General features: G+C 40.8%; 1 protein-coding gene across 1 annotated transcript in view; it reads right to left on the bottom strand.

Annotated features, from left to right (window-relative positions):
- Window positions 1–24,268, bottom strand: part of POLA1 (DNA polymerase alpha 1, catalytic subunit) — a 303,995-nt gene that overhangs the window by 215,265 nt on the left and 64,462 nt on the right. The window contains exons 25-26 of the mRNA XM_082864756.1: window positions 22,232–22,381; window positions 21,696–21,818 (exon numbers count right to left, since the gene is read on the bottom strand). Coding sequence (XP_082720882.1) covers window positions 21,696–21,818; window positions 22,232–22,381 — 273 coding nt within the window. The remainder of the gene's footprint in view (window positions 1–21,695; window positions 21,819–22,231; window positions 22,382–24,268) is intronic.

The raw sequence follows: 24,268 nt of genomic DNA, 5'->3' as shown, positions 1-24,268 counted from the left end.
CCCATCGCGGGGCCACGGCCGGGGGACCAGCAGGGTCTTGGTGCTCTTGCCGGGAGTCAGCCCTGTGCCTCCGAGGTAGGCAAGCCGAGTTCACGACACTGGTCCACCAGAGACCTCCCAGCTCCACGTAATATCAAACGGCGAAAATCTCCCAGAGATCTCCATCTCAACACCAAGACTGAGCTCCACTCAACGACCAGCAAGCTACAGTGCGGGACATCCTATGCCAAACAACTAGCAAGACAGGAACACAACCCCACCCATTAGCAGAGAGGCGCCCTAAAATCATAATAAGTCCACAGACACCCCAAAACACACCACCACACGTGGACCTTCCCACCAGAAAGACAAGATCCAGCCTCATCCACCAGAACACAGGCATTAGTCCCCTCCACCAGGAAGCCTACACAACCCACTGAACCAACCTTAGCCACTGGGCACAGACACCAAAAACAACAGGAACTACGAACCTGCAGCCTGCGAAAAGGAGACCCCAAACACAGTAAGATAATAAGCAAAATGAGAAGACAGAAGAACACACAGCAGATGAAGGAGCAAGGTAAAAACCCACCAGACCAAACAAATGAAGAGGAAATAGGCAGTCTACCTGAAAAAGAATTCAGAGTAATGATAGTAAAGATGATCCAAAATCTTGGAAACAGAATGGAGAAAATACAAGAAACGTTTAACAAGGACCTAGAAGAACTAAAGAGCAAACAAACAATGATGAACAACACAATAAATGAAATTAAAAATTCTCTAGAAGGAATCCATAGCAGAATAACTGAGGCAGAAGAACAGATAAGGGACCTGGAAGATAAAATAGTCAAAATAACTACCGCAGAGCAAAATAAAGGAAAAAAAAATGAAAAGAATTGAGGACAGTTTCAGAGACCTCTGGGACAACATTATATACACCAACATTCGAATTATAAGGGTCCCAGAAGAAGAAGAGAAAAAGAAAGGGACTAAGGGGCTTCCCTGGTGGCGCAGCGGTTGAGAGTCCGCCTGCCAATGCACGGGACGCGGGCTCATGCCCCGGTCCGGGAGAATCCCACATGCCGCGGAGCGGCTGGGCCTGTGAGTCGCGGCCGCTGAGCCTGCACATCCGGAGCCTGTGCTCCGCAACGGGAGAGGCCACAGCAGTGAGAGGTCCGCGTACTGCAAAAAAAAAACAAAACAAAAACAATAAAAAAAAAAGAAAGGGACTGAGAAATTATTTCAAGAGATTATAGTTGAAAACTTCCCTAATATGGGAAAGGAAATAGTCAATCAAGTCCAGGAAGCACAGAGAGTCGCATACAAGAAAAATCCAAGGAGAAACACGCCAAGACACATATTAATCAAACTATCAAAAATTAAATACAAAGAAAACATACTAAAAGCAACAAGGGAAAAGAAACAAATAACATACAAGAGAATCCCCATAAGGTTAACAGCTGATCTTTCAGGAGAAACTCTGCAAGCCAGAAGGGAGTGGCAAGATATATTTAAAGTGATGAAAGGGAAAAACCTACAACCAAGACTACTCTACACAGCAAGGATCTCATTCAGAGTCAATGGAGAAATTAACCTTTGCACACAAGCAAAAGCTAAGAGAATTCAGCACCCCCAAACGAGCTTTACAACAAATGCTAAAGGGACTTCTCTAGGCAAGAAATACAAGAGACGGAAAAGACCTACAGTAACAAACCCAAAACAATTAAGAAAATGGGAATAGGAACATACATATCCATAATTACTTGACATGTAAATGGATTAAATGCTCCCACCAAAAGACACAGACTGGCTTAATGAATACAAAAAAAAGACCTGTATATATGCTGTCTACAAGAGACCCACTTCAGACTTAGGGACACATACAGACTGAAAGTGAGGGGATGGAAAAAGATATTCCATGCAAATGGAAATCAAAAGAAAGCTGGAGTAGCAATTCTCATATCAGACAAAATAGACTTTAAAAAAAAGACTATTACAAGAGACAAGGAAAGACACTACATAATGATCAAGGGATCAATCCAAGAAGAAGATAGAACAATCGTAAATATTTATGCACCCAACATAGGAGCACCTCAATACATAAAACAAATGCTAACAGCCATAAAAGGGGAAATCGACAGTAACACACTCATAGTAGGGGACTTTAGCACCCCACTTTCACCAATGGACAGATCACCCAAAATGAAAATAATAAGGAAACACAAGTTTTAAGTGATACATTAAACAAGATGGACTTAATTGATCGTTATAGGATATTCTATCCAAAAGAAGAGAATACATTTTCTTCTCAAATGCTCATGGAACATTCTCCAGGATAGATCATACATTGGGTCAAAAATCAAGCTTTGGTAAATTTAAGAAAATTGAAATTGTACCAAATGTCTTTTCCCACCACAATGCTACGAGAGTAGATATCAATTACAGAGAAAAAATATGTAAAAAAATACAAACACATGGAGGCTAAACAATACACTACTTAATAACCAAGAGATCAATGAAGAAATAAAAGAGGAAATCAAAAAATACCTAGAAACAAATGACAATGAAAACACGACGGCCCAAAACCTATGGGATACAGCAAAAGCAGTTCTAAGAGGGAAGTTTATAGTAATACAACCCTACCTCAAGAAACAAGAAACATCTCAAAGAAACAACCTAACCTTACACCTAAAGCAATTAGAGAAAGAACAAAAAAACCCCAAAGTTAGCAGAAGGAAAGAAATCATAAAGATCAGATCAGAAATAAATGAAAAAGAAATAAAGGAGACAATAGCAAAGATCAATAAAACTAAAAGCTGGTTCTTTGAGAAGATAAACAAAATTGATAAACCATTAGCCAGACTCATCAAGGAAAAAAAGGGAGAAGACTCAATAGAATTAGAAATGAAAAAGGAGAAGTAACAAATGACACTGCAGAAATAGAAAAGATCATGAGAAATTACTACAAGCAACTATATGCCAATAAAATGGACAACCTGGAAGAAACGGTCAAATTCTTACAAAAGCACAACCTTCCAAGACTGAACCAGGAAGAAATAGAAAATATAAACAGACCAATCACAAGCACTGAAATTGAGACTGTGATTAAAAATCTTCCAACAGGGCTTCCCTGGTGGCGCAGTGGTTGGGAGTCCGCCTGCCGATGCAGGGGACACGGGTTCGTGCCCCGGTCCGGGAGGATCCCGCATGCCACGGAGCGGCTGGGCCTGTGGGCCATGGCCGCCGGGCCTGCGCGTCCGGAGCCTGTGCTCCGCAGAGGGAGAGGCCACAACAGTGAGAGGCCGTGTACCGCCAAAAAAAAAAAAAAAAAAAAAAAATCTTCCAACAAACAAAAGCCCAGGACCAGATGGCTTCACAGGTGAATTCTATCAAACATTTAGAGAAGAGCTAACACCTATCCTTCTCAAACTCTTCCAAAATATAGCAGAGAGAGGAACACTCTCCTACTCATTCTATGAGGCCACCATCACCCTGATACCAAAACCAGACAAAGATGCCACAAAGAAAGAAAACTACAGGCCAGTATCACTGATGAACATAGATGCAAAAATCCTCAACAAAATACTAGCAAACAGAATCCAACAGCACATTAAAAGGATCATACACCATGAACAAGTGGGGTTTATCCCAGGAATGCAAGGATTCTTCAATATACGTAAATCAACCCATGTGATAAAACATACTAACAAACTGAAGGAGAAAAACCATATGAGCATCTCAATAGATGCAGAAAAAGCTTCTGACAAAATTCAACACCATTTATGATAAAAACCCTCCAGAAAGTAGGCATAGAGGGAACTTACCTCAACATAATAAAGGCCATATATGACAAACCCACAGCCAACATCATTCTAATGGTGAAAAACTGAAACCATTTCCTACAGGATCAGGAACAAGACAAGGTTGTCCACTCCCACCACTATTATTCAACACAGTTTTAGAAGTTTTAACCACAGCAATCAGAGAAGAAAAAGAAATAAAAGGAATCCAAATTGGAAAAGAAGTAAAGCTGTCACTGTTTGCAAATGACATGATACTATACATTGAGCATCCTAAAGATGCTACCAGAAAACTACTAGAGCTAATCAATGAATTTGGTAAAGTAGCAGGATATACAGTTAATGCACAGAAATCTCCTGCATTCCTATACACTAATGATGAAAAATCTGAAAGAGAAATTAAGGAAAGACTCCCATTTACCACTGCAACAAAAAGAATAAAATACCTAAGAAAAAACCTACCTAAGGAGACAAAAGACCTGTATTCAGGAAACTATAAGACGCTGATGAAAAAAATTAAAGATGACCTAAACACATGGAGAGATATACCATGTTCTTGGATTGGAAGAATCAACATTGTGAAAATGACTATACTACCCAAAGCAATCTACAGGTTCAATGTAATCCCTATCAAACTACCAATGGCATTTTTCACAGAACTAGAACAAAAAATTCCACAATTTGTATGGAAATGCAACAGACCCCGAATAGCCAAAGCAATCTTGAGAAAGAAAAACGGAGCTGGAGGAATCAGACTCCCAGACTTCAGACTATACTACAAAGCTACAGTAATCAAGACAGTATGGTACTGGCACAAAAACAGAAATATAGATCAATGGAACAGGAAGCCCAGAGATATACCCATGCACATATGGTCACTGTATTTTTGAGAAAGGAGGCAAGAATATATAATGGAGAAAAGACAGCCTCTTCAGTAAGTGGTGCTGGGAAAACTGGACAGCTACATGTAAAAGAATGAAATTAGAACACTCCCTAACACCATACACAAAAATACACTCAAAATGGATTAAAGACCTAAATGTAAGGCCAGACACTATCAAATTCTTAGAGGAAAACATAGGCAGAACACTCTATGACATACATCACAGCAAGATCCTTTTTGACCCACCTCTTAGAGAAATAGAAATAAAAACAAAAATAAACAACTGGGACCTAGTGAAACTTAAAAGCCTTTGCATAGCAAAGGAAACCATAAAAAAGACAACCCTCAGAATGGGCGAAAATATTTGCAAATGAAGCAACTGACAAAGGATTAATCTCCAAAAGTTACAAGCAGCTCAATATAAAAAACCCAACCCAATCCAAAAATGGGCAGACGACCTAAATAGACATTTCTCCGAAGAAGAAATACAGATTGCCAACAAACACATGAAAGGATACTCAACGTCACTAATCATTAGAGAAACGCAAATCAAAACTACAATGTGGTATCACCTCACACCAGTCAGAATGGCCATCATCAAAAAATCTACAAACAATAAATGCTGGAGAGGGTGTGGAGAAAAGGGAACCCTCTTGCACCGTTGGTGAGAATGTAAATTGATACAGCCACTATGGAGAACAGTATGGAGGTTCCTTAAAAAACTAAAAATAGAACGACCATATGATCCAGCAATCCCACTACTGGGCATATACCCTGAGAAAGCCATAATTCAAAAAGACACATGCACCCCAATGTTCATCGCAGCTCTATTTACAATAGCCAGGGCATGGAAGCAACCTAAGTGTCCATCAGCAGATGAATGGATAAAGAAAGTGTGGTACATATATACAATGGAATATTACTCAGCCATAAAAAGAAATGAAATTGAGTTATTTGTAGTGAGGTGGATGAACCTAGAGTCTGTCATACAGAATGAAGTAAGTCAGAAAGAGAAAAACAAATACTGTATGCTAACACATATATATGGAATCTTAAAAAAAATGGTTCTGAAGAACCTTGGGGCAGGACAGGAATAAAGACACAGATGTAGAGAATGGACTTGAGGACACGGGGAGGGGGAAGGGTAAGCTGGGACGAAGTGAGAGAGTGGCATGGACATATATACACTACCAAATGTAAAATAGCTAGCTAGTGGGAAGCAGCTGCATAGCACAGAGAGAGCAGCTTGGTGCTTTGTGACCACCTAGAGGGGTGGGATAGGGAAGGTGGGAGGGAGACACAAGAGGGAAGAGATATATGTATATGTACAGCTGATTCACCTTGTTATAAAGCAGAAACTAACACACCATTGTAAAGCAATTATATTCTAATAAAGGTGTAAAAAAAAAAGAATAGCAGAGGGGTACAGATAAATCTGTTTGATCCCATGAACTGGTCTTCCTTCTCTATGTGTGAATTCGGTATGTGAGTATCAAATAGTTAAATGTAAAGTCTGTGATGGTAAGGGAACACTTAACAGTTTCGAAAAGCAAAGCAGAGAACACATGCACTGATTTGTGGAGCCTAATAAAAATGAGACTTAAAAAAAAAAATCTGAAGGTCAACAGTCCGATTTCCTCTTGCGTCTCTTTATCTGTGGCCTCTGTCTCCTATGCATACCAAAAGTCCATTCCAAAAATAAATAGCAACAGGTGGATAGTTCTTTATTTTCTAATTTTCAAATAAAATGATTTTAGAATATAAATACAAAATCCCCTTACCTCTGCAAAATTCTATAATAAATGCTACAGATATGGAAGGAGACCTCAGCTGATCAACCCACCTCCTTTAATAACCAAAATGAGCCCATGTGGCTCCAAATCGCTGTTCACCTCCACATTTTAAGATGAAAATAGGTTTAGTTCAAAGCAAGTGATTTAAAGCTTTGTTTCTCCTCAGCTCCCTTGCACACCGGATTTACCTCATCACCTGCACTCATTACCCATGGGATTTGGCAGTTCATTTCATCAGTCTTCACTTTTCTTCAAAAGTCTAAAACCGATGATCAAAAACTAGAGATGAAGCATACAAGACAGATGGAGGGACTTTCCTGGTGGCGCAGTGGTTAATAACCTACCCCCCCAATGCAGGGGACATGGGTTCGATCCCTGGTCAGGGAACTAGATCCCACATGCGTGCTGCAACTGAGGAGCCCACGAGCCGCAACTAAGGAGTCTACCGGCTGCAACTAAAGGAGCTGGCGAGCCACAACTAAGGAGCCTGCCTGCCACAGCTAAGACCTGGCACAACCAAAATAAATAAAATTATAAAAAAAAAAAGAAAAAGCCAAATGGAAAGCAAGTAGCTGAATTAATACAACAAATACCAACCAAGTATTTACTACATGCCAAGGTCCATATGAGGTGCTGTGTGTATAGAGGTGAGTAAAACAAACCCCCTACCTTAAATGGGGCTCACAGTCTAATAAGGAAGATGAATGTGAGCATGCAAACAGATGTTTGTCCAGTTAGTACAAAATGATGAGTAGCAAAATGGGAGCAAAATAGGGTGCTGAGCAAGAAAAGAACACGACAGAGAAACTCGCACACATGTACAAAGAGACAAGTACACAAATGTCTACTTTCCGTAATAGTGAAATACCGACAACAACCTAAATGACCATCACTAGGGAAATGGAAAAATAAATTGCAGAATATTCATATGATGGAATACTACAGAGCAGTTCAAATGAATGATTAGATCTATATGTATCAACATGGATATACTTCAAAAATATAAACGTTGAGAGAAAAAAGCAAGTTGCAAACTCAAATATGACACGTCATTTACATAAGTTAAGTGGGTACATTTCAAAGGTAAGAAAAGCATACCAAATGGAAAGCTACATATCAGCTTCACAAAAGCAGCTGCCTGTGGAGAGGTAAAGAGGAGACGAGAGAAGGGGAGGCACGCAGAGGATGCTGACTATCTGTAAGGCTTTCATTTAAAGAAAAGCTGAAGCAATTATAAGAAAATCTTAACATGTATTAGTTCTGGGAGATGGCTACACGAATATGTTACTTTACTCTATAAAAATTAATGGGAAAAAAGAAAAACAATTTTTTTTAATTTAAAAATGAGAGAAGGAAGTGGGGTGAATGGACCAATTTAGGCAGAGGACCAAGAAGGTGCCATATAAGCCAAGACCAGAGGAGAGAGGAAAACACAAACTTGCACCAAGCTGGGGAGAAGCATTCCAGGCAGTGGCACCCAGAGCATGAGGGCTCTGCAGAGGGACAGAAGTGAACATGTGTGCGCAACTCAAAGAAAACGTAGCCCCAGGGGGCTGCAGCAAAGCTGGGGTGGGGAGTGCAGGGGGTCATTAGCAGGGAAGGTGACCGGAGAGGTGAAGCGACCCATGGAGGACCTGGGAGGCCATGGTGAACTGAGATGGAAGCCACTGGAAAGGACATGATGCAATCACACGTAAAAAATACAGATCACCTGCTGTGTGGAGAACTGATCAAAGGCAAGAGTGGAAGGGAAACACCAACGGGAGGCTGCTGCGGTGATCCTGGCCAGAGACGGTGCGGTCTGAACTAGGAGACAGGGTGGAAGTGCCAATGGGGAGAAACGGATGAATCTGGGTATACTGAAGGTAAGGTTGGCAGGACTTAAAACTAACTGCATCTTAGGACTGGGCTAAGAAGTGATAGGAAAGACAACTATTTCTTAAATATTATAAAAATGGCTGGTGTTTGCCACTTAGGGTCCACTACTAGATGTTACTGAAGGACATGATAAAACACTCCAGGCTCCTGAATCTACTTAGTAAAAATAAACGAAAAAACTTAAACTCGTGAACATCAAACTCTTAAGAGTAAATGTAAGGATCAGCTGAGGTCATTAAGTTAAAGAGTGAGGAAGGTCAGGTTAGATCACTCAGGGGAAGTGAGTTTTCAGAAAGACTGAAAGAGCAGAAACCAGTGATGTGGGTGGACAAAGGCACAAAAAGCAGAAGAAACAACAAGTAAAAACACAAAATAGAAAATAATTTGGCAAACAGCCGACAGATTGGTCTTATAAGAGTAGACGTTTAGGCATTCAAGTGAGAGAAAAATGCAGACAAGGTAAGAATGGGTCTGGAGGGCAGCCACCGCTGCTAAGGTGTTAGATTTTCAGGTCACGTTTACTGAGCGCTTATTATGTATCAAACGCTGAATCGAAGCATTAACACACACCATCTCAGTTCATTCTCCCAACAACGTTGCTGGGGAATTACCATGACTAAAAATGAGGAAGCTGAGGCTCAGAGAGGTTATATAACCAGCCAGGCTGCGCGTACCTGGGAAGCTGGGGGGCAGGGGGGGCTGGAGGCGGCAGGCAGGGTGGGGAGAGCAGGGAGTGTGGGACCCCCAGGCGTAGCCCTGGATTCCAGGGCTGCCACTTAGTTGAGGCATTTCACAAGCTACTTCTCTGGGTCTCACATCCCTAATCTATGAACTGGGGAGAATTAAAATATCTAACCACAGCAATTCTGGTCGCCGCCACCGCTGCACGCATACAGCACCAGCTGAAGTCAATGATCACCTCAGTGTCCCCCAAATTTTCAAAGCTATCACCTGTGTCTCTTGCTGACAGTCACCCACCACCTCCCTGAGACACTCTTCCCTGGCTCCCACGACACCTTGTGTTCCTGCTTTTCTCCTTCTGTGGTGGCCTCCTCCAAGCCATTCCACACTGGGGATCCGTAAGACAGCGTCCTTCCTACACCCACTTCTCTTTCTACTCTCTCCTCTCCCAAAGTAATCCCATCCATGTCCATGTTTTAATTTACGTCAATTCGCCAATGACGCCCAAATTTATATCGCATCGTGCCACCTCAAAATTAACATGTCCAACATCAGACTGCTCATCCTTCCCTCCCCTGGCCCCAAACCCAGGCATCTTCCAACACTCCTCACCTCAGTGAAAGGCTTGCCATCCATCAGCCTGCGCAACTCAGAAGGCCAGGAGCTATCCTGAAGTTGTCCTGGATACTTTCCCCATCCTAAGCCCAATATCCAAGCTGCCACCAGGTTCTACTGGTTTTTCTTCTCTCACATCTCTCTCATATCTGCACCTTCTCCCTCTCCCAGCTGCCATCACGCCAGCCAAGCTACCACCATTGCTTGCCTGGAATACCTGAATAAGAGCCTACTAACTAGTTTCCCTCATCCACGCTGACCCTTCCAATCCACTCAGCCAGAGAGATGGTCTCAAAATGCAAACGGGAGCCAATCCCTCCACCGCACGAAGGACCTGCTAATGTCCACCCCCTGCTCAACATGGCCGGCAAGGCCCACATGGTGTGACCCTGTCCTCTCCAGACTCGCCTCCCATCACTCCCCGCTTCCTCTCTACGTCCAGGCTACAGCAGCCTTCCCTCAGTTCCTTGACCACACAATGCTTCCACCCACCACAGGACCTCTGCACAAGGCATCCGTCACCCTGGAATGCTGATCCCTGTAATTCTTTAGCTTGTTAACTCCAGCATCCAGCACACACTTTTCTGATCTCAGCTCAAGTGTCACATGCTCAGGAAACCTCTGATTCTTCAGTCTGGGAGCTTTGATTCTTCAGAGGGCCTTTGTTAGCAGCACTCAGAAACTCCCATTCCTTTTCTTAGCTCTTATTTTCTCCTGGGTCGGCATGATTATTCACTGGACAATTTGCTTAATGGCTCTCCCCAACCAGAATGAAAACCCCATGAGGACAAGATCGTTGAACATTTAAATTTATCACTGTATCCCCAACACACCAGCACCAGGCCCAACAGCTGGTAGGGGTTTGGCGCCTTCCTCTGCATTGTGACAAGAAACCGTGGTGCCCAGGCTTTCCTAGGTTAAGGTGCTTTGTAACTGGGGGACAGGGCAGTAGCCATCGTCAACTAGCACGCTCTGGCACATGAAAACACAGAGGCTCACAGGGACCGACTTGCTCAAAGCCAAACAAAGCAAACACGCAGTGAGCATGGCGCCCGTATTTCCAGTCCAGGCTTCCTCCAGCACATATTCAGGCTTTTCCGCGTGGGTTTGCACCTACCGCAGATCCTTTGTCTTGCTTACTACTAAGGAATCATGAGTTTGGCCTCCTGAGCTCTAGCACTAGTTTTACTGGAATCATTACCTAGGCTTTCATCTCAAGCCTACAGGTCACAAGCAATGTCATCTGTCTCCATTTCCCTCCATGGGACAGACTCAGCAAATATTACTGGAAGAATTTCCAGCTATGAGGCAAGAATCAGTAATTGAATTAAATATATTCACCTGCTCTAAGCCAAGCTTCTGAAAACAAGTTATTTTTTTCTGCCCTGTCAGGACATGATTAAAGAAGAAATATCTGGATCTTTCGTGTGATTCAATGATCAGCTGTCCATCGCATCAGGCCATGCAATCCAACTTGAATAGAACATACACCCTACCCTGTTGGCCAGTGCACGGAAGTATTACACGTGGCCTTATGAACAATGCACATTATTAATAGCCCATGAGCTTATTCTTTTCCCCAAGTGCTCCCTCCTCAACCCTCCTCCCTGCCTGCGGAAGGCACACCACCCTCCTGCACAGGGCTGAAAATATAGTCTGTGGCTAAGTCAGCAGGGGTGAAAAGCCCCTGAAACAAATATAGCCAAATGTCTGACACTCCAAATTATGACAGAAACCTAATATCTTTGCTCCACTCCCATCCCCACTCAACTCTTAGCCCTGAGGCAAACACTCTCATCACTAGCCTCAAAAGAACAAATCTTTTCTTAAATGTAAAACAACAAAGGCAATAAAAATAGGTAATAGAAAACAAAACCCAAACCTGAAAAGAGCAATTAGTAATCCCAAACACCACACTCAAGTCATTTCTGGAAATCCCTCATGCTCTGTTGTTCTTTTAAAAATGCAAGTAGAGATTGGCTTCAGTTACATTCTATGGCATTTCGCTTTTTAAACGAGGGAGGGAACCCTCAAAGAAAAAATTTAAATTCTGAGACTCTAATACATTCAAGTGTACAAGTGACACCAGCCCATTCACCCACCAAAATTAATAATAAAAAGGAGACAAGGACAGCTGTACAACCCGACACTGGCACTAAATTTCAAAGTATGTACAAAATCTCTAAAGCAATGACTACAGGGCTCAGGAATCTCTGGCTTAAAATCAAACAGCTTCTTAGCACATACACACATACATAAAGCCATCCTTCTCCCCGCCTTCCAAAACTCCCACAACTTACCAAACTCGGCTCACTGTAATTTCACACCGTATTTATGATATGGCAAATTGACACAGGCTCATGCTGCCTACCGAAATGATGAAACGCAAACAGAAGGCACTAATTCTATTAGTCTGCTCTCAGTTAACCAGTCCTGAGCCATAATAAACCCAATCAGCTTGTTCTGTTTTTAAATTTGAGATGGATTTGTCTCTGAAGGGCCTGACTGTACTGCTGGGAAGAGCACACACAAGCCACCAGACGGCGCAGGCTGCCGAAAGCAGGTTCTTCCAATTAACACGGAGTGTCCCTGGCATGGCTGAAGCCAGGAGATGGTGCGGTGACATCTTGTACATCATCAGACTCAAACGCTGGGGCGGCTGATCCATTTGGGGGATGGGGAAATCTGCAAGGTTGCCGAGTGCAACCACATCACCCATAAATCTACTACCTGGGTGGATGAGGAAAGGAAAATCTGGAGAAAAGATCAATATTTTTGGCTTGCAGTGATCCTTTCTCTACAAACCATCTGTATCCACAATCTGTGAAGGGGGGTGGACATGGGAGGAAAAAAAATAAAGTTATAGGATATTTTCCCCTTTCCTTAAGAGTAGCATTGTCCAGGAAATTACCTAGGCAGACTGACTGTGGATCCAGACAATTAAACCTTACGCCAGTTTCTGTGCCACTGGTGAATAGTGGTTAATAACTTCACACTTTTCTTTTTGTGTCTTAACAAGGAGGGAATGGCACTTTCGAAATCATTACTGCTCTGTCATCTTGGTTCACTGCCAAAGCAATGAGCTGTAGAACACCTGGCAAATAACACGCGGCTCGTGAAAAAGAAACATACACCAAAACAGGTTTATAGAAAATGTTCACATATGTAGAAAGAGGAATGAGTTTGGGTTAACAGAAAATCACTCACTGTGGCGAGGGGTGGGGAAGAAGGAAGAGGTTTCCAGGCCTCAGTTTCTGTGATTCAAGTCAGAGTAATGAAACTCAATCTGAGCAGAGATCAGCGGCGCCGACACAAAGTTAGTCCTATAGTATTTATCTCCTCATCCTCAGTCACACTCCCAGTGGGTTCAGTAATTAAATGGGCAAAATGTCGGGGCAAAAATACCATCCCTGCCTTCTCAAATGAGAGTGGCCCAGTAAAAACGTATAAAGTAGCCTTTTTCTTATTCTGAGTATCCAGGCCATTCTTATAAACTCAAATAAGGCTTAAATATCAAGATCCTATATCACAAAATGCATCTCCTCCACACCCACCCATCTATAACTGCAGAAACTACTAGACCAGCATGATCCCAGAGTCACAGCAAACTAGCACACACTCTGTGGGGCACGGGGCTAGGTGCTGGGGTGGGGGTCATCAAAATACAGACATGGTGATCCCCGACAAACCAAACGCAAGTAGAGACTGGAGAATATAGAAACAATTTGAGGCTGCAGGCTTTTCTTTTCTTTCCTTTTTTGGTCAATTCAGAGAAAAATTTTAAGTATTCATACTAGTTTTTTACAGACCCATTATGAAATCTAGGTGTAAAACTACCAACATGTGGGTTTTTAAAAGACCCTAATTTAGACTGAGAATAAGGAAATTCCACCTTCTTTAATGAAATAAACCATGACATTCTGAAGACAAGGGAGGCCAGCCCCCACAGCCCCAGGACCACCTGTCACCGCCGCTGACACCCAGGAGGTACATGTGAGGACGGGTGCGAGGCACTTCTTTCTGACAAAAGACTTGCTCACAGACCCAGCCCGGTTCACAGGCAGGACTTGACCCTGTCTCCCTCTTCCCAGCTACCTCTAACATCAACCGCCTGTTTGCTCCTAAACCTATACATTGCAACGTTCAAAACCCAAAGAGCACACGAAGGCAGATGTCCAGGCATCTTGGAGGGGATAGTTTCCAAACACTGAGAGGGATAACGTTCTTCTGAATTTCTTTTTGAAAGTCTAAAGTTTTAGCCATTTTGAAAGAAATATTATGTGTGTTCAAGTAGTACATAAATTCAAACCAGGCCTAAATGTAACCCACTTATTTATAGAGTGCAATACTGTGTTCATACAGTATAGATTATTCTATATACTTGAAATTTTTTTGTCATTGCATTTCTCTCAAATTATTGAAGGTCTAATTTATCATAATTTGAACTGGCCTTCCATAGGGTATCTCCAAGGTGTTTCCTCTTCTTAGCTTTATATTTACCAACATTACTTTCACCAATTTCAGAAACGATACAGACAAAGGGACAAGCAAATATAGATGTTAATTAGTAAAAGTTCACCCATATAAATAATCTGCAGTTAAGATGCCACTTACTTGACAGAAAACAGGTGTTTCTATAGAAGTTAAAGGTATATAAAAAGAACCTCGGCTCTAAATTTGCTATTAATTTGTACTATGAAGAATTTCAACTCATTACATCTGAATTACCACCAATTCTGAATTAGTAGATATGAATTAATAAAGTTGAATAGTATGAAGAACTGCCAAGAATTTAGAACCCAAACATCCCTGAAATACAACAATAAAAACGGAATTTAAAGTTTCTCTGGCTTAGAATATTATAATGTAAACAACTTCAAAGTGGTAAGTAATCTGTAACCACTGAAAAAGGATATTGCTTTTTTTAACGTAAAATATATTCTGTCAAAATATATTAAACCTTCACTTTCAGCCTTAAGAGAAATTATCTTCTTATACTAAAAAAAAATCAAAATGTTAGTAGGTCAGCTGAAGTTAAAAGTAGTCTTAATGGTGGCTATTAAATCCTGGAGACAGAACTCTTCCCCTCCTACCACCCACACGGTTTCCATGAGTCTGGTCTGGCAAGAAAATTCTTTATACTGCCATGTTTTAGGTAACAAAATCATACGTTTTTAAGACTAAAGTGTCCCCTCAACCTACGAGGGCAGAAATGAAGAAATATAAGAACCACCAGTTCTTTAGCATTTTTGCATCATGGTGCCCTTTGAGAATCTCTTAAATGCTATGCACCCTTTTCCCCAAAAAAGCACACACATGCACAGACACATAAAATGTCACATACAACTTGAGGAGTCACAGACATTCGCTCTGCTTCTATGAGAAGTTCTCATATGACAATATAAACAGATAAAACTTGAAAATCTATGTTTTTTTAGATGTCCGAAAGATTGCTTTCCTTCCTTCTTACTACCTTGAGTGTACTTTCCTCTACTTTCACCCACTGTGACTGATGCTGTTAGAAACGAAAGTGACTTTTCTATTATACGTGACTCTCTTTTAGACCAGAGGTCCACCAATTTTTTTCTGTAAAGGGCCAGAAAGTACATATTTTAGGCTTTGCAGGTCATTCAGGCTCTCTGGGCACTAATCAATTCTGCCATTGTAACAGAACACAAGTGCAGCCATAAACAAGTGGGTGTGGCTGTGTCCCAACAAAATTTTATTTACACAAAACAAGCAGTGGACAGGAGTTAGCCCTGGATTTCTAGGTTCTCGACCCCTGGAATAGAAGAATAGGTTCAACAACTCCACAGGAAGCAAAAAGACAAATAGAGTTAGATCCCTAACTTATACGATCCCTAAAAATAATTCCCAGAAGGGTTTAAGACCTGAATAAGAAAAGCCAAAGCTTGCAACTTTTAGAAGGAAATAAGAGAGAATGTCTATGTCACTGAAGGAGGGAAAGGTTTCTTAAGAAAAAAAACAACACAGTGTACAAGGGGGAAAAAACCAAATATTTGACAATAAATTTAAAAACTTCTGCACAAGAAAAGACCACAAATAAAGTTAAAAAGATAAGTCACAGACTAAAAGATATCTGCAACAAAAACGACTGAAAAAGAACTAGCCTTTGAATAACTAAGAAGAAATACTAAGAGACATACAACCCAGCGAAATAGAACCTATATGCGCACAGGCAAATCACACTGAAAAAAAGAAAACTGAAGAGTTAAAACACATGAAAGGATGCTCACCTTAACTAATACTTGGGGAAATGCAAATTAAAATCACAATGAGATACCACTTCACACTCACGAGACTGGCAAAAAATTTTAATTCTGATAATAACAAATGCTGGCAAAGGTGTGGAACACTAAGGATGATGCAACAAGCATGTTTACAAGTATCTAAGAAGTCTAAAAATCCCTCAGTAGAAAAATAAACAACAAATTCAAAAAGGTAAAATTGTATATCAAAATTATTCCCAACTGTTTTTAAATTAACCTCTGATTCTGTGACTGAGCGAGTCATGTATTGTAGTCCCATGGCCATAAATATGAATTTAGCTATTTGAAAGAATTAACTCGCTATGATAAATTAAATGACTGCTCCTACCAATAACATGTCATACCGCTTGCAGATGTGCAAACTCCACTCTTAGTAATACGCTAGAGAAACTCTCACACATGTGGCACTGTCTACTATAGCACCATTCGCAACAGCAAAAAAGTAAAAGAAGTGAAACTGAGGAAAGCTAAAAAGATGGCCAATGGGAGAATAAAAAAGATCCTGTGCTGTATTTATTCACTGAAATATTACACAATAGGTAACATGAATAAATCAAGTCTAAAAATGTATCAACATGGACATACTTAAAAATTGGTATACAGAGTAGGGATTTTCCCATAATTTTCTTTTGGCAAACTGCAAAAAATATGATAGCATGACACATAAATGGTAAAAACTTGTAAGGCACCATGTGTATAGGTACACGTATTTGTTGTAAAAGCAAAAATCCCTGGGCAAAAAGGACAAAACCAACCCGGAGGGAGCAGTTACCTTGGAAGAAGAAAAGAAAAAAATGAGTGACGGTGGGGAGGAAAGGGTCTTTAGCTGTCTCTACAATATTTTATTGCATTTAATTTTTTAAAACTAGGCTTTTTTAAGAAAAAAGATTGGAAAAGTGAAATTTTTGCTTATTTCTAGATAAAGTTGAAAGTCTCCTTTAGCACTCAATTGTAAGATTCTGTATATTCACTCATTCTCTTTTGCCGCTGACATCAACAAAGGCTACAGCCCTCCATCCCAGGGCCATTCTGAAGGGCTCCTGACAGGTGCTAGCACATGGCCAAGAGACTCCCAGGAAGGCTTGCCCTGGGCTTGACTGCAATGTTTTCATGCAATGATTTGGACACATTTTCTAAATGCACAAATTTCAGCTCCAAACACAATTGAAAGCTAGGCAGTCTACAACTGATTGGCAAGCAGGCTGGCAAAGACTCACTTTAGCCTACTGGGTGAGAAAATGAAAAAGCATGGGCTCTACACCCAAACATTAGAGCATGCATTCACTTTAAAGTGCAATCAGAAATCCAGACCAAAAATCATTTTCTCAAGGGCACAGAAATAACAGAGTGCAGAAATAAGACAATACCAGTGTCAGTAAGTAGTAATTATTCCATGAAGACAAATATTACCATTACACTAAGGATTATGCAATGAGTATGCTTATAAGTATAGAGTAAGTTTTAAATCCCTCAAAAAAACCCCAACAAATTCAAAGAGGCAAAATTACACATCAAAATCATTTCAGTTCTCTTTAGATTAGCCTGATACTGTGACCAAGGGAGTCATGGATTGTAGCCCCATGGCCAGAAGTGTGAATTGAGCTCTCTGATAGAAGAATTAGCTTGCTATGATACATAAAATGATTGTTCTTATCAATAAAACTTTTTATTCAAAGACTCACTATTTAAAACACTAAATACACTATTACAATCCTTTGGTCCTTCCTTTAGTAATTTCAAAATTAATAAAACTCAAAAATTTGGACAGATCTGTGTCACTAAATGGCTTTCACTATTGTTCACAAAATAAAACCCTTAATTGATTAATGATCTCAGGGTGTCTATCGCCATCTAGTGAAAAATCAGTTCAATTACCACACCAGTCACTTGACTACCTAGTCTGTTTTCTCTGTGATTTAAAATATATGTCCACTTACTGCTACCAACTTGCTCAGTATCTTTTTTATGTCTCCCTACACATACATTGAGAATAAACACAAATACAGATGGTATTTATATAGACTCACTTTCGAGTTATCTGTCAACTAGGTTTCCATATTACTTCTCTGGAAACATTGAGTTCATTATTTTTAAATAACCTGCACACCATGAGGTCCCTCATACAATTCTTTAACCATTAACTAATTCCTCTACCACCGAGCAATTAAAAATCATAGAAGAGTTTAAGTGTGAAAGATCACACCTGGGAAAAGACAATATTGATGTCCATTTGACACAACTATTAGCATTTTTATTATAAACCTGTTTTTAAAAGTACAATTAGTAATTACTCTGAGTACTCTAGCAGCCATAATACATTTGATTACAGAAATTATTAGGTCACCAGAGCCAAACCTGCATGATTCCAACAAACTGAGCACACACAAAACAGACTTAAAAATAAAAAGGGCGGGGGGGGGGGGGGGTTAAGGCCTCCCCAGACTGTGTATTAATCTATATTCAAGTGCAAAATTTTATAATCTTTTTCAGACAACATGCTACCAGGTTTCCTTCTCATTAATTTCCAATTGAACCTTAATCTAATTTATCCCACAAGGACTTTAAAAGCAATCAACTTCTAGGATTTTCAGGTTACTATATTACTTGGTCTACTCTTAGTACAAAAAAGATAAGTTCAATAAGTTACAAAGATATTCCAAAAGCTTGGCAAACTGACTCTCATTTTACACTTCGCTCCTCCTACCTCTAATAATCAAGAGATGCTTGAACTCACAAAGACCTAATAGTACGTACGGAAAAAAACAGTAAACCCAAAGACAGATTATCACATAAAATACTTCCATCCGCCAGTGCTAATAATTATCATCAATACGTTACAATCATTTTTATTATAGGAAATAATTTCTGTACGTGGCTTTGAATCCTCTTCTAGAATAAGATTTCCAGGAAGCAACTGTGTAATGATTATTTCTCATTAACCTCACATTACTTTAAAGGCCCATTTCCCACCGTTGTATTTTTTATTTGTGGGAAGGAGCAAAGGGGAAAGAGACAAAGGGAAGCAGAAGCCAAGAACTTAAATCACATATGATTATTTCTAGATTTGTCTGAGGTTCTTTGGTTTTTAGTGGGAAGAGTAGGGTTTTTTTAAAATAGTTTAGAAAGATTTGTTGTTATATTTTAAATAAGAGAAAAATAAAAATTGAGTTTAAATTCCCCATTAAAAATCGAGCTAAACAAAAATATTGCCGTTAAAGTACAATGGATTAGGGGAGTTGGGGGAGATTATTGGACAAATTTGGGGCTTATCATTATCAACAGTGCCCTTTTAAGCTTGTGGATTTCTGAGCCAATGCAGAAAATGTAACAACAGGGATTTCTCAACAGCAAGAGGCACTCTCCAAGGGAGTAAATTGTCAACTACTGCCTCTCATGAGAAACTTAAGAGTAACCTTGATCCAATCTCAATAGTCAACCCATGTATTATCACCCAGCTGGGGCATAGTGAGTGCACTTCCTAATACAAAAACAAGACGGTATTCTATCAGAAGCCACTGGATACATACAGAGAAATAAAATTTAAATAATTTTAAAGTAAACTTGGCCAAAGAAACTGAAAACATCCTTTCCTCACTTCAATGAGCCCCTAAAACACCTGTATCTTCTCAAGTAAAAAAGGCCTATGTCGGGCTTCCCTGGTGGCGCAGTGGTTGGGGGTCCACCTGCCAATGCAGGCAACGCAGGTTCGTGCCCCGGTCCGGGAGGATCCCACGTGCCGCGGAGCGGCTGGACCCGTGGGCCATGGCCGCTGGGCCTGCGCGTCCGGAGCCTGTGCTCCGCGACAGGAGAGGCCACAGCGGTGAGGGGCACGCGTACCGCAAAAAAAAAAAAAAAAAAAAGGCCTATGTCTTGAGATGAGTATCAAAAAAAACGTTCTTCTAGGAATAAGAGGCAGAATATAAAGCAACAGGAGAGCCATCCTGAGATGGAGCAGACAACCCCCATGTAGCAAAAGCCTTACAGTCAGGAAGAGCTGGATTCCCATCCAAAAAAGTCACTTGTTACACTTCACCTCTTTCAGTTTATTAGCTTCGTCATCTGCAAAATTGGAACACTCTTGCCTCTATCGATTGATTCTTATGGGGTCTTAAGGAAATAATGCATCTGAAAGCTTCTCGCATAATGCTGGTGTCCAAAACAAGTGTCCTTCCTCACTGTGCCCTCAGCGGAGTGAAAGCGGGCTCCCAAAAGAAGAGCACCTCTCAATATCCTGTTCGTTTCATGCCAGCTAGATCTGCACTGTCCAATACAGCAGCCACTAGCCACATGTGGGTATGTGAGGTTAAATTTATTTTAATTATCATTAAATAAAACTCAAAATCCACTTCGTCAGCCAGCCATCAGGTGCTCACTAGCCACTTGGGGCTTGCGGCTATTGCACTGGGTATTGCAGATGGAGAACGTTTTCATCACCTCAGAGTGCTATTAGACAGTCCTGATCTAGACTCTAAGCAGGGGTTAGCATTTTTTTTTTTCTGAAAAGGGCCAGATAGTAAATATTTTAGGCTTTGCAGGTCATGCAAGTCTCCACCTTGACTACTCAACTTTGCCGCTGTACTTGCAAAAGCAGCTATAGATGATACTTCAACGAATGAGTATGACTGTGTGTCAATAAAAGTTTACTTATAAAAATAGGTGGCGGGCTGGATTGGGCCCATGGGCCGTAGTGTGCCGAACTCTACTCTAAGAGTACTCTGAGTCCACGCTCCCAGCATGAGCATTCTGCCCATAACCACTACCTCCGTAAGACCGAGTAGTCTTAAATCCACTGACAGAAATCAGTATTTTACTGGAGTTAAATGAAATATAATATTTAACATAACTGTTCTTTTACAAACTAAGGAAACGCCATGCACGTGGTGCTAAAGCAAATGAAGCTTTTAGTGTTTACAAAGGGACAGTACCTCAAATCTGTTTGGTATCTGGCCCATGTTTCTAAAACCAATTACCCTCAATCTATAACTCCAGTCCCGATATATTCCTGACACTGGGGACTTGAACTGATACATCCAGCTGCCTACTTAACATGCCTACAGATCTATTACAAGCCTCAAAGGTAACACATCCAAGATAAAACTTAATGTTTCTCCCTCAGATTTCTCCTTCTTAATAAATGGTTCTACTAGCTAACCAGCTAGAAGACAAAAATGGAGGCATCCTCCTTGATTTCTTCTTTTCCCTCACACTCCAACCTAATATACCTGCAAAAAAAAAAAAACTAGCTCCCTTATGTCGCTTAGTTCTCATTCATGTTAGCTCCTAAAGAAGCTTTCCCTGACCAAGCTAAACTAGCCAGCCATCTTAACATTGTTTAGCCCTCCACCCTGTTTACTTATCTGCACAGCATTACTTCTATCATATTCTCTTATGTTTTGTATTTGTTTATTCACTTATTTAGACTCTGTTTTCCCGAATGACGCTCTCCCCACCCCAAGCCCCTCTACACCCCCTGCCCTAGGCAGAATGTGAGCCTCACGATGCAGGGACTTTTTACGTCTTGCTCAACACTCTATCCGCAGTACCTAGAATAATCCATGGCACACAGCGGATGCTCAATAAATAAATACACACACGCACACAAAATGTACGAATGAATGAATCCTTACTTAAAAAGCATATCTGTCTCAAATTTGTCCTAAGAAAGGGATACTTGAAGCTGTATAACTAGGCAATAAACTTTTTGGCTCTCCTACCCCATAACATGTTTAGTTTACAATACTCTCATTTTTAGATATGGGACGGTTATGCCATTTACCTCCCTTCCTTTGTATGTCACCAAAGCAGCCAGTGGTTTGGCATAAAATCTGCTGTAGGAAAATCCCAGGCAGCCATACATACTGTTTGCCGTGAGCTTCAAAGCCTTCTGTCGAATATCATACTGCAGGCCACATAAGGACAAAAGACAAACAAAAGTATTTGTAGGTGCTTCAGCATTACATTAGATGCTTTCTAGCTCGCCAAAAAGAAGAGGAAACCCGCAATAACCCTGGAAAAAAGAACTCTTAACATAATCAACCCATCCTCCCAGATCCATGATTCCCTGACCTCCTAGAATCAAGTAAACACACACTCCAAAGTTCCCAGAAGTCAGAAGGATGTTGCTCAGATACAGTTCTGCAGATGGACGTGCCTTGTATTTTGAGGCATACAGTGTTTTTGAATGGTTTCCTACCCACCAACTTAAAATAAGCACATGCATTTGCCCACAGCATCAAGTTTAAATCACTCCTAGATAATCAAATTTTCAAAGGTGAGACTGTCACTCAGAGGTTGCTGAGTGGAAAGAGATACCTGAAGGACAAGGTCTGGATTTAAATCTTGCTGTTTCATTAGTTGTTTGACTTGTCTTCTCCGCTCTACCAGTTTCCGGATCTCTCTGGGCAAAATGCCCATTTCCAGGCTTGGATCTGGCAGCTCCGGGATCTGTTCTTGTTCTCCATCCTGATGAACACACAATGAAAATTTCAGACAAATCAAAATTTCATGAAATGAATTCCCAAAATCATACACTGTGGGAGCTGACCCCGTGATCACATCTTGAAAAGCTACTTTCTTGTCTAAGTAAAGGTCAACAAAGTGTGGGTGGTAGAAGAAAAAGCTGAGAGGGCTGCAGAACAACTCAACATTGCCCTCTTCTCCTCCAATTCTCTCAGCCCATCATTCCCAGTACCTCCCCCATCTAGTTATTGACAAATGTAGGTATCATTTAAAGAGATGAATTTTTACACATGCTCCTTTCCTCCCTTCAACAAGATTGGGGAGCAATATGTTTGGGGAAATTGTTCTTAAAATAAAAACACTGGGCTTCCCTGGTGGCACAGTGATTAAGAATCCACCTGCCAATGCAGGGGACACGGGTTCGAGCCCTGGTCCGGGAAGATCCCACATGTGCACGGGCAAAGCAACTAAGCCCGTGCGCCACAACTATTGAAGCCTGCGTGCCTAGAGCCTGTGTTCCACAACAAGAGAAGCCCCCACTTGCTGCAACCAGAGAAAAGCCCGTGCGCAGCAACGAAGCCCCAACACAGCCAAAAATAAAATAAATAAATTTATGAATAAATAAATAAAAACACTAAGAGATATCTCTAAAATTTAAAAAAAGATAAAAAAGCAGCTAAACTACTGTTAAGTCCTGTGTACTAGCAAACAAAATGCTATAAAATTTTTTTAAACTATGGGGAATCATAGCAATTATTGTAAATGTTTTAGACTGAAAGATAAAAATATAAATACTAGGGGCCTCCCTGGTGGCGCAATGGTTGGGAGTCTGCCTGCCGATGCAGGGGACACGGGTTCGTGCCCTGGTCTGGGAGGATCCCACGTGCCGCGGAGCGGCTGGGCCCGTGAGCCACAACTGCTGAGACTGCGCGTCTGGAGCCTGTGCTCCGCAACGAGAGGCCGCGATAGTGAGAGGCCGGCGCACTGCGACGAATAGTGGCCCCCACTTGCCGCAACTAGAGAAAGCCCTCGCACAGAAACAAAGACCCAACACAGCCAAAAATAAATAAATTAATTAATTAAAAAAATGTAATTGATGAGTGAAGTCAGAGTATTTTAAAAAAATAAAATAAAAATAAATCCTAAATCAGCAGGTTTCTTTTAGGAATTTGGAGCCCATATTTTAATAGGCCACGACATTTCTAAAAATTAATACATGTATACTTCTTAGTATTTATGTAGTACCTTTTGTCTACAAATTGCTTTGCAATCAGTAAAACAGCAACATTTTAAGAAAGCAACCAGCAGTCTTCTTATATTAAAATTTACAGCAGGAAAATGCAGGGAAAGCATTAGACCATTTTTCTCAAGGCTCCATTAATTCAATTAACAGGCTGCCACGAAAAGCCAGGCACATTTGCCCTTTCAAAGGTTCAAAATTAAAAATAAACCTCTTGGCTTAAAGTATGTCAAGTCAATGCCATTTGATAACCCAGTCTTTACAAAGTGTCTGATTTTATAAAGATCAATAACTTCAAATGAACAATCTCACAATAGTAACAGGGACTATTATTGTTTTCCAATAGAGCAGATGATGACAGCAAACCTATTAAAGAGATCTTGGTACACATTCCAATTTATTTACAGCAACTATGGAGGTGCAATAAAAAGTAAACGGAAAGGATCTGGAGTCAGGAAATTTACAGTCCAGGCCTGGCTCCACCAGCACTAGCTGTTCTCAAGACTTGAGGCACTGCACAGGAAAATGATATGGAACCCATAAACTGCTACATGTATAGTATTTTTTAGATGACCTCTAAGGTCCCTTCCAACTCTGAAATGTTTTCATATCCAAAATCCAAACTGGAAAGCTCAAATAAACAAACTGGT

The sequence above is a fragment of the Leucopleurus acutus genome (assembly GCF_964270905.1).
Source record: "Leucopleurus acutus genome assembly, chromosome: X".
In the NCBI taxonomy this organism is placed as follows: domain Eukaryota; kingdom Metazoa; phylum Chordata; class Mammalia; order Artiodactyla; family Delphinidae; genus Leucopleurus; species Leucopleurus acutus.
The sequence above is the reverse complement of the archived record's forward strand: the minus strand, read 5'-3'. Positions and strand labels throughout refer to the sequence as shown.